This window comes from Hemiscyllium ocellatum, chromosome 23 (assembly GCF_020745735.1).
Source record: "Hemiscyllium ocellatum isolate sHemOce1 chromosome 23, sHemOce1.pat.X.cur, whole genome shotgun sequence".
Taxonomy (NCBI): domain Eukaryota; kingdom Metazoa; phylum Chordata; class Chondrichthyes; order Orectolobiformes; family Hemiscylliidae; genus Hemiscyllium; species Hemiscyllium ocellatum.
Window position 1 is genome coordinate 48,851,018 of NC_083423.1, and position 12,193 is coordinate 48,863,210.

A 12,193-nucleotide genomic window follows, 5' to 3' on the forward strand; every position below is an offset into this window, starting at 1 on the left:
GCAGCTTTACGTTTCATTGTACTTCTACACAGAGTGAGTAAAGAAGGGGAAGCACTTAGTTTTATGTTTGAGTTCTGTGGGTTGTCCCAAGGTGCTTGGAAATCTGTTTAGAAGTATTTAGTTTGTTAAAAATGCTCAAGGTTAATAATCAAGTATTTTAGAAGAGTAAAAGGAAGAAAGCAAATGGCCTGTTGGCTAACAACAAAGTGTCCTATGATTTGAGAAGGCAGAAACAAATTCTTTATAGGAACAGAGAACAAGCAAAAAGTTCAGGTAATGTATAGGTTTCTATAGACTGAAGCAGGTTATTCAGGGAGAAAAAGCCTGTAAGAGGAATAGCGCAGTTTAATTGTTTCCAGAACATTTGGGCAAAAGAAAAGGTATACAGTTTAACAGCAAGGAGGACGTGCTGGAATCGTGTCAATGTTAGTTAGAGGGTATTACGGGTAGTTCTGGAATCTACATTATAGGAAGGATGTGAAACACTGGACAGGGTGCAGAAGAGATTTACCATGATGTTGCCTGGAGAGTTCCAGTTATGAAGAGAGATTGAACTGACTGGGGTTGTTTTCTGTACAGCAGAGGAGATTGAGAGGGGACATGATTGAAATGTACAAATTATGAGGGGCATAGATAACGTAAATCAGAAGAAACATTTTGCTTTGATGGAGGGATCAATGACTGGGGGCATAAGTTTAAGGGAAGACGCGAAGTTTTAACGGAAATGTGAGGAAACCATTTATCATCCAAAGGGTAGTGGGAATCTGGAACTCACTGCCTGTAAGGGTGGTAGAGGCAGAACTCTAAATACATTGATGAATTATTTAGATGTACACTTTTAATGCCAAGGCTATGGGTCAAGTGCTGGAAAATCGGATTAGAATAGTTAGGTGATTGCTTTTGACCAGCATGGATGTGATGAGCTAAACGGCATTTTTTTAGTGCTGTATATCTCTATGACTGTCGGAAAAGAAATGCCGAGTGGCTTAATGCCAACAAGAAAAAGCTTCATAAACCTCTGGAAGAGGTTGGCCAATTGAAGAAGGAACTTTAACATGTAAACCAGGTGACTCTTCACTGAGATTTGAGGATATAAAGATCATTGTTGAGGGTAAAATGATTGAATCTTTATTTTTGGAGTAAGAGTGGTTCATCTAGTTTTTGGATGTTGTAAATAGGTTGCATCATTTTTTCAGTTGTGTGTCATAAACATTGATGCTCTGTTATTAAACAGGCACTTGTAAGTATGATTGGTGACTGAGTACCGTGGTAACCAAAATTGCAAAGATAAAACTTCCAATGTATCGAGCCAGATTTCTCTCTCAGATATGACTTATCCAGTTTTGCCATCAGCTGGTATCATAAGAATACAATAAAAAAAAGCAACAGGGGGTTCAAAAAAACAGAACAGATTTACAGATTCTTATACTCACATTTTAAAGATCAAAAAAGGTGAAAGCAAATAGTTAAGCATGAATTGGTGCAGCACTGACATAACTTCAGTTATTTAAAGAAAACGTAACTCTTTAATGGAGATAAATTTGCTCGCTGAGCTGGAAGGTTCATTTTCACACATTTCATCGCCATACTAGATAACATCATCAGTGACCCTCCAGTGAAGCACTGGTGGTATGTCCCGCTTTCTACTTATGTGTTTATGTTTCCTTGGGTTAGTGATTTCATTCCCTGTGTTGATGTCAATTCCTGTGTTCATGCTGTCATCTCCTATTCTTTTTCTCAGAAGTTTCTCTGAGGGGAAAAAAACTGGAACTGGCATCACCAACACAGGAAATGACATCACCAGCACAAGGAAACCTAAACACATAAATAAAAAGTGAGATATAACACCAGCGCTTCACCAGAGGCTCACTGATGGCATTACCTAGTATGGTCACGAAATGTCTGAAAACCAACCTTCCAGCCTAGCAAGCAAAATTATATAGAGAACCTCAACCTGAGGTATAAATCTTCTCAAAAATCGATAACTCTTTGATTTATGGAACAGCAGGTAACTGACAAAGAATAAGAGGCAGCTAAATTTCTTCATGCTTTGGCCACTGAAGCATTAAGAAGAAGAAAATTCTCCAATATTTCTGACAATGATCAGAACGATCTAACAAAGTTTTTCCAATTTTCTAAGATCAACACACAGTTCAAGTCAATTTCAGGCTTGTGTTCATGTCATACTGACAACAGCCATGTAAAACAATTGAAAAATTTGTAGGTAGACATTGATATAAAGATACTTAAGCTAGTTTAGGATTATGGAACTTGTCATTGCCTCTAGATCCATCAAATCATTCCAAAAGACACTTGATGCATTGCTAGACAAAGGATGCAAGCCTGAAGGAATTGTGGTAGGCAATCATCTTCTGCAAGTGCTTGATTTTGAAACAACTATTGCACATGTCCATAGGTTCAGTGTACTTTCAAATGCATGGAATGTGGCCTGGCTTATCAGTCAAAACAAGGTCCAGCATCTTGTGACATGCGCAAACTATTCTCTACAAGAGGGCAATGGGCTAACATAAAAAGTAATTTATGTTAGGATAATTAACATAAATTAGAAAAGAAATTACTGAGGAAACTCAAAGTACCACCCAATACTCCACAATAACATGTGAAGAAGAGCCAACCAAAGAGCAATGCAGAGAAGCTTATGTCCATGGAACACAAAGCATGTCAATGAAATGCAATAAGTCTGATAATAAGCATGGTAAACTTGACAGAGCATGGACACCATCAGAAAAAGCTGAAGCATTTGCCTCCACTCCAGTCATATATCTCAAAACGAATGGACATGTGCTAAATACTAAACTTTGACACTGGTACAAGTGTCTTTTCATGCATCTTACACACGAGATACTCAGAAAACTGTGCAATATGGTGTAGTCCACACAAGAATAGCTAACTGTTTATAATGGGTCTAGCATCCCATACAGTGACACTATCCCATGCAGTGAAGCTATCCATCCTAAATGTCCATTTAGATCATCATCTTGAACCCCAGAACCTTTTCCACTGTTAAAGAAGAAGGACCATCCATTATCAGTCTGCTAGCATGCATGATCATAAGGGATGATGTGGCAAATATATGAGTTGCAACATGAAAGATCCTAGACCATAACATGGCTCTCGTACATCTTATTCAGAGCTGCTATGACCCCAACTGATGCTATCCCTGGACAAGTCAATTACAGATAGAAATCTGGCTTGATAGGTTTAACAACAAACATAGTTTATTACAAAGAGATTATAGGTAAAACAGAATCATCCAAACCATGTACTTATGCTATAGCCTCAAAGATTTTAAACACGCGATAAAATGATAATCACAAAACTCTCTTTTATAAATTGAAAATAATCAAAACATATTTTATGTAGCATCCAAAACATCACTCCTCATCCAATATTTAAAACATACCCCTGGTACAGTTCCTAAAATACCACTCATATAATGCTCACACCAGAATCCTTCCAATTGACACTAGGTAGGTTTAGGTCACTATTACTTCAACTTGTAAACTGGAACTGCAGGTAGTTTCTTCTTGGAACTGCCATACACTTGAACTCCAACATACTCAGCTTAAATAACCCCTTTCTGGGTTTATCTGGTTTGGGACTAACACCCCCTCTTCACTCTAAGGGCCTAACACATTATATATCCTTCTCAGGGGCTCTTTTCTTTACAGCCAACCAATTCCAAGGTCCTCACAGTACTGACACTAGCTCAAATTAAAAGTGAAACTAAAAGTCTCACTCACTCAGCTATGGGTATTTCATTTAAACTTAAAAATAAAGATTCCAGAACAAACCTTGATGGCGCCATTATTTATTTTGGGTCACAAAGCAACTACAATAAACAAAGGTCATTAGTAGACCAATCCATTCACACTACAGCCAGGCTTTGACAACTGTCTTTCAAGAAACCTTTCCTCAAAAGACAACCCTCTAATCCTAGCCATTAATCTAGGAGTGCCTCAGGTCTGTGCTGGGCCTATTGCTGTTTGTTAGCTATATCAATGATTTTGATGAGACTGTACAAGGTATGATTATTAAGTTTACAGATGACACTAAAATAGGAGGTATCATAGTGAGCAAGGTTATCGGAAATTGCAGCAGGACCTTAATCAGCTGGGGAAGTGGGCCGAGAAATGGCAAATGGAGTTTAGTATAGATAAGTATGAATTGTTCTATTTTGGAAAGTGAAATCAAGGTAGGAGTTTCATGGTGAATGGTAAGGCCTTAAGGAGTGTAGTAAAACAGAGAGACCTTGGAGTTCAGGAACGCAGTTTTCTGAAAGTGGAGTCACAAATAGACAGGGCAATGAAGAAAGCTTTTGACACACTGACCTTCATCAGTCAGGGCTTTGAGTATAGAAGTAGGGAAGTTATGTTGCAGTTGTACAGGACATTGGTGAGGCTGGACTTGGGAGTACTCTGTTGTTTTGGTCACCTTGTTATAGGATGGATGTTATTAAACTGGAAACAATGCAGAAGAAATTGACAAGGATGTTGCCAAGATTCAACTGTCTGAGTTATAGGGAGAGGTTGGACATGCTAGGACATTTTTCTTTAGAATGTAGGAGACTGAGGGGGGATCGAAAAGTAGTGTATGAGATCATGAGAGGCACAGATACGGTGAATGCACTCAGGGTTTTTCCCAGGGTTGGGGAGTTGAGGACTAGAGGGCATTAGTTTAAGATTAGAGGGGAAAGAATAAGGGGGAACCTGAGGGAACCATTTTTACACAGAGGGCGGTACACATATGAAAGTGGTTGAGGCGGGAACATTAACAACATTTAAAAGGCATATGGACAAATACATGGTTAGGAAAGGTTTAGAAGGATATGGGCCAAGTGCAGGGAAATGGGGTTAGCGTGGATCCACATTTTGGTTGGCATGGGCCAACAGGCCTGTCTCTGTGCTGTAAGACTCTGTGACTCTATCAGAGCCTAATTATCTGTGGTATATTTGATGTGGCTAGCATATGTAATACACCACAAATGGCATCAATACCCATTGTCACCATTGATTTGCTTCCCTGAAAATGACAGATGAAGACCAAGATGACCATCATTTCAACTTGTCCATATCATTGTATGCTGTCATGCATCTCAGGGTAAATGAGCTGATAGACCCACTGATATCAGGTTGCATTTTCTTGATTTGAAAATTGTCCTCTGATGTTTGTATCCTTCAGGATACATAGTTACCCCTTCATCACCATTATCCTTGATTTTCTCGTGCATGTCATCATATATTTGTCAATGTGTACTTTTGTTGGGAATTGCTGAACCAGCAACATGTTCTGTTACATGCAGCATGCTATTTCATTCTGATTTTTGGAAAGTGGATTGGACAGTCAAGTCTATAAGTGCAAATGGTCATTGGATATTACTTCATTATTTGAAGTAAAGTGCACGTTGACGCAACGTACAGTACAAGTGAATCAACATGTGCTCAAGGAGATGCATAACCTTTGGCTGGTGATCGTTTGAGGACAGGAGGTGTGGTCTGATTAAAGTGTTCGACATGTCATACGTGAAAAGGATTCAATAGTGCAGATACTGAGTAACTATTCCTTCTCACAAAGGGATCAATAATGAAGGGACATGATCTTAAAATTAGACATTGGTCATTCAGAAGAGAAATCAGGAAGTGCCCCTTCAGACAAAGGCTAAAAGAATTCTGGAGCTCTCTCCCTCAAAAAAGCTGTGGGTACTTACTGAACTCAGGCACTTAAGACTAAAATTAATAGATTTTCATTTCAAAAGGGATGTGATGATGAGACCGACAAGTTAAATTGAGCTGTAGATCAAGTCATCTCTAAGTGACTGGAGGAGCAGCTTAAAGAGCTGTGTGGCTTCCTCCTGTTCCTAATGATATATGCCTGTACAGGCCTACAGCTCTCTCCTTCCCGTCAATTCCAAAAATGTATTACAAATGTGAATGTACTCAATGTTACTCCCCAAGGGAATTCCTTCCTACAATGTTTTCCTATTGTCTTCATGAGGTGTGCAGTATTCTTTGCATGAGCCTACTATTTTTGTTTACACTACCTTCTTGATGTTCCCTTGTGCAGATGCAGCAATTTTTGACTTGAATAATTAACCTTATAGTGACTGTTACCTCCATTGGAATCCTATGCTGCTATTTTACAATGAAATTCTTGCTTAAACATGATTTTCTTTCTTTACCAGTGGAACAGTTCTGAAGTCCATATAATATGTGCTAAGTTGCCATGTTTCTCATTTCTCAATGTCTAAATCAGTTCAATTCATTTAAGGGTTAAATTCTCTTGTCAAAATAAATCATCCTATTTCTCCCTTCCAGCCCAACAAAAGTCTGAACAATAGAATGCACTTTATGAGTTTGCTACTCAGCCAGTATGCAATGGTTTTACAAATGCCACAACAGTTTTAATTAGCTCTTCATTCATCATTGCCTTATTGGTGCAATAGTGACTTCAGAGGTGTTAAAGGATCACTGTACAGACAATATGATTGTTTTGGTCTCTTTCATTTCAAATGAGAAAATTGCATTAGGCAAAATCACCACAGCCAAATCTTCTAAACCCATTGCCTCAGGAGCAAACTGTGTTCGAATTTATGAAAAGAGGCATTTCTCACATTAAAAAAAGGAAAATCTGGTCATAAAGAGACTTTCAACTTTCAACAAATTAACTTTGTTCTGACAGTAAGCTCATTTGCTTTATTTTTTCCAAAATTCTGTTATTGGTTAAACTTGGGTTGATTTAACATCTTGTTACTCAGCTGTGACGCGGGTGTCAATGATGGAAGTAAGTTCACTCACTCTTTCATTTTCTTTCCATTTGATAAGCTTTTCAGATCAAGAGATTCGTCAGGCTGCAGTCCAACAGATTGGATCTATTCCGGATGATGAGTTGTTAGATTATCTGCCGCAGTTAGTTCAGGTAAATAGGCTTTGGTAAAATACTGCATTGTATGGCAGAATAGCAGCCAAATATCACTCTCTCAGCTTACAGTCACTTGCACAGTGGACAAAGTTAAAAATCACACAATACCAGGTTATAATCCAACAGGTTTATTTGGAAGTACTAGCTTTTGGAAGAGTGCAGGAGCAACTCTCCAAAAACTAGTACTTCCAAACAAATCTGTTGGACTGTAACCTGGCATTGTGTGATTTTTAACTTTGTAACCCACAGTCCAATACTATCATCTCCAAATCATTGCAAAGTGGAGCTAGTCTTCTAAAAAAAGATATTAGCTTGGCAAAGGGGGAGATTTGTAATAATGGGATAAATTAATATACCACACATGAAAAATACAAAATGGCAAACAGAACCATAGCTGTGAGTTCTTTCAATAGGTTGGTTTGTCAGGCCCTGCCACTAGAATCCGTGAGAGGAGAAAGTGAGGTCTGCAGATGCTGGAGATCAGAGCTGAAAATGTGTTGCTGGAAAAGTGCAGCAGGTCAGGCAGCATCCAAGGAACAGGAAATTCGACGTGACCTGCTGAGCTTTTCCAGCAACACATTCTCAGCTAGAATCCGTTAGATTTGATTTCTGATCGGTACTGTTTTGGCTGATTCAGTCTGACCATTGATTAGACCGTCAATGCCAAGGGATGCAACTAGGTTCCCCTGCTGATGTGAGTTCTGTGAGCTCCATTCAGGAAGTAAGTGGCTGGAGCAACACTGAAATAGATGCTCTGCACTGGTTAAGGTCAAGGTTTTAGAGCTGAAACTAAAAAGCAGTCAATAACCTCAGCTCAGCAGGAATTGGGAGCTATGGAGAATGGGGTTAAATAGTTGGTGTAGGCTATTTTACCAGGTTATTTTACCTCATTATGGTGTTATTGTGGTGTACGCTACAGAACATCATTCTCATTTTTGGATGCCAGCACCATGCCAGATTGTAATCATACTCTCAAGACGGAATATCTTATTATTATTTGGGGATACAAACACAGGGTAAGAGAATATATCATCATAAGCTGTAAACCATCATTTTGATAAGGATGCAGGAGCATACTCCCAAATATATTCATGCAGATGGACAAATTGATCAGATGTTTAAATAAGTATATGGGATCTGTAATGGGAGATGTGAATACAAAGATACAAGTGGCATGCAGTAAATCAGTCAGAGCCCAGGTGAGGTAGTTGTGTGCATGACACTTCAGAAAGATGCCAAGCTTCACAGAAGAGATCATTGAGAGTTTACAGGGCAGGAGGGACTTCAGTTCATGTGAAAAGATTTAAGAAGCTTTGCCTGTTCTCTTTACAGCAAAGGAAGCTAAGCAGAGAATTGCTGCGCTTTGATAGAGTAATTAGGCAGAAACTACATTGTCTGGCAGGTGCGCCAGTAACAAAAAAAATTGAGATTTAAAATTAGCAAAAGAACTCGAGGGGATATGAGATGATACAATTTCACACACTGGTTTATGATGATCTGGAATTAGTTACCTGAACTGATATTCCACAAGGACTTTCAAAACAATCGGACATGAACTCAAGGAGAAATAATTTGCAGCATTGCTGGGACAATCTGAGGTGTGAGATTAAATTTCAAAGTGCTGGCAGAGATGAGCTAAGCTGAATGGCCTCCATCGCTTATGTGTGATTTGTTCATGTGTTTGGACAGGGTTGATGATTAGGTTCCCTTCAGTATGGAAACAGGCCCTCGGATGAAGTAGCTGGTCTTCAGTAGCCCTCGTTTTCAAGTCCTTACATACTAGTGTGGTTCATCTCAACAAGAAAATGTGATGAATTACATTAATAATTAATCTATAATCATTATATATGCATGTAGCACCCAAAGTGAAATGCGTGAGTGGGAATACCAGTGAGATTTATCATTTAAAGGATTTACTTTCATTTAATGATTTTCAAAACAGCTGAATAAGTATATTAAATATGGATTACATGTTAAAGAATTGTGGGTTTTTTTCCAGTTTTGAGATCACTTTTGTAACTCCAACTATTAGCCTTCACGTGGTGATTTATACTTTATATTTCATAGAAGGAGTATACTAGATAGGTCACTTAGGACTGAAATGAGGACTGATTACTGGAGCATCAAAGTCTAAGGATATGGGATGGCCATTTAGGATTGAGAAGACAAGAAATGCTTTTACCAAGAGCCTGTGGAATTCTCTGCCACAGAAAGCAGTTAAGGCCAAAACATTGAATGGTTTCAAGAAGGAGTTAGATATAGCTCTTAGTGCTCAAGGGATCTCTGGGTATGGGGAGAAAGCAGGAACAGGATGCTTAGTTGGCTGTTTAGCCATGATCATATTGAATGACAGAGCATGGTCAAAAGGCCAAATGGTCTACCTCTGCTCCTATTTCTTATACTTTTACACTTCCTGATCACTGCACCTTGCAGCCACCACTGCACACAAATCACAGGGAAATGATACAGAGATGGAGTGTGAGGGGGTAGTTCGGAGGTGTGCTGACAGTAGGTGTGGCTCTCAGAGCGATACACCTCTGTGTGTGATTGCTCATGATCTCCTCCTTCCTGAGTGCATTAAACTGCCGAATCGTCATCCATAGATATAATGATTCCAATGCTCACCCAGCTGGCCTCCAGCCCTCCATTAAAATCAGCTCATCCAAACCTCTGCTGTCCTTACCCCAACTTGCACCAAGCCCTCTTCAACCCTCACCCCTGGGCTCACTGACTAGCAATCTGGGCTCACAATCTGGCAGTACCATGATTTCAAAATTCTTATCCTTCTTTTCAAGTCCCTGTTTGACCTTGTCCCTCCTCATCACTGTCACCTCCAGAAGCCAGGAGAAAGTGAGGATTACAGACGCTGGAGATCCGTCGAGAGTGTGGTGCAGGAAAGACTTAGCAGGTCAGGGAGCATCAGGAATGAGGGCATTCTTCATTCCTGGTGAAAGGCTTTTGCCCAAAATGTCGATTCTCCTGCTCCTGAGGATGCTGCCTGACCTGCTGTGTCTTTCCAGCACCACAGTCTCAAGAAGCCCTCCTATTCTCCAACACTTCTGTGCTCCTTGAATAGAGCTCTCTGGCCTATCACTACTTTCCAGCACAGCAATATTGGCGACCTTGCTATCAGCTGTACTGGCCCTTAAGGTCTGGAATTCTTTTCCCAAGCACCCCCAGCCTCCGCACCTCTCCTTCTTCAAAGTCCTCTTCATAAGCCCAGGTGTTTGAATATTGCTTTGCTCAACTCTCTGAATACTTCCTATATGATTTGGTCTCAATTTAATAACACTACTGGAAGATGCCTTGGGATATTTTACTGCATTAAACGCATTATAACAATAGCTGTTATGGTTATTGTAGCATATTTAAGGCTCAAGGCTTCAAAGTATCTTCTGTGTTTACAGAAATCCAGCTCAAAAATAAACAAACCAAAAGGAAAATAAAAGGCCCTTTTTATCATATTTTATACCAGCTTCACTTGATAGTAAAGCTCCTTAATCTGGGATTAGTGGACCTGTGATAAGAAATGACTTAGAATTGCAGTCTTGAAGGTCATTTAGTTTCTCACAGTTCTGTATTTAGCAGCCCACTACACAGTCAATGGTTACTGAAGCAGAGTCAAAGACAAACTAACATTCACAACCAAAAATGCCTGGAAGGATCTGCAGTGATTAGTAGATCATCCATTAGTACTGCATTGTATAAAACATTTGCCCTTCAAAACTGTAATGCAACGTGTTCCCAGAGTTACATATTAAAATCGGCAACTTTGATTTATTGTCTACGTCATTAATTCCACCCACACCACCTCATGCATCAATTGCTGATTAAAAAACTGATCTCTGGATAAATATCAATAATAGTTGCTGATAATCTTAACCTTTGCTAATGCTGGTTCTTGATTGCACTTGACAATCAAGGGGACATGGTGGTAATATCACTGGGCTAGTAATCTGAAACACTAGACTAATGATCTGAATCCATGGGTTTAAGTTCCACTTTGGCAGATGGTGAAATTTGAATTCCTTAAGAAGCTGGTCTTATAGTGATCATGCGACCGTTATTGATCATCATAAAAACCCATTTGGTTCGCTAATGTTATTTAGCAAGGAAAATCTGCCGTCGTTATCTGGTCTGGCCGACATATGATTTCTGACCCACACAAATGGGATTGATTCACAACAGTCTTCTGGGTAATTAGGGATGGGCAATATATGCTGGCCCAGTTAGTAATACCTGTATCCCATGAATGTTTTAAAAAATTAGAAGGGAAAATGAATCTTATAGATATGTTGGAAACCCATCTGTAACAATATACTGACAAACATGTGAATAATCTCCAGGTTATGAATATCTATGTTTATTTAATTTTTAGCATAAGATGAAGGTCTGATTTTTGACCATTTCTGATTAACATTTTAATGAGATGTAGGGTGTTATATAAGATAATGATCTGAAAGGGCTAATGCTGAAGATTGGCGTTAATGCTGAGGCAGCCCAGTAGCGAGATGCTGTTTGGAGAGTTGGTGCAGACTCAATGGGCTGAATGACCTCTATCTGCCGTGTAGGGATTCTATGACTATGAGATTACTGTATTAATCTGCTGATTTGACAAGGACATAGGGTGGGGAAAAGCAGAATCACTCCATATGATGAAGGGGACGCACCCCACCATCGAAGTCTTCTAATATTTGTAATAATAGAATAGATGTATAAATCCCAACAGTGTGGAAACAGGCCATTTGGCCCAACAAATCCGCACCAACCCTCCGAAGAGTATCCCACCCAGATAGACAAAGCAGATCATGTATGTCCCAAACTGAAAAGAAGATGGTGGCAATGAATCTAATCAAGAATCCAGCTCTCTCATGAAACATGGTGAGCTGTAGTGGTGCTTTGAAGAATTAATTTTGCTGCACAATTATGACAGGTGCCCTTGACAGAAAACACTTGTCAAATATGAATCATGATCTCAGAGGTTTATGAAGTGAATTGCAACATGTATTGACATTGGTTATGTTAATGACTGAAATTGGAAATGTTGATTGTCAAATTGTGTTTCAAATACAGTGATCAAGTTTTAAATGCCTATGCTACTTTTAACAGGCAGTAAAATTTGAATGGCATCTTAACAGCCCGCTTGTGGAACTTTTACTCGATCGCTCAATCAGGAATATTCGAGTTGCACATCATTTGTTCTGGTAAGTGCAAAAAACAACTTCCCTTTTCAAATTCAGGGTCAACCATGATT

At 39.3% G+C, this 12,193-nt stretch overlaps 1 protein-coding gene across 1 annotated transcript in view; it reads left to right on the plus strand.

Annotated features, from left to right (window-relative positions):
* LOC132826623 (phosphatidylinositol 3-kinase C2 domain-containing subunit gamma-like) overlaps nucleotides 1-12,193 on the plus strand; it is a 61,361-nt gene that overhangs the window by 8,218 nt on the left and 40,950 nt on the right. The window contains exons 3-4 of the mRNA XM_060842579.1: nucleotides 6,843-6,936; nucleotides 12,049-12,143. Coding sequence (XP_060698562.1) covers nucleotides 6,843-6,936; nucleotides 12,049-12,143 — 189 coding nt within the window. The remainder of the gene's footprint in view (nucleotides 1-6,842; nucleotides 6,937-12,048; nucleotides 12,144-12,193) is intronic.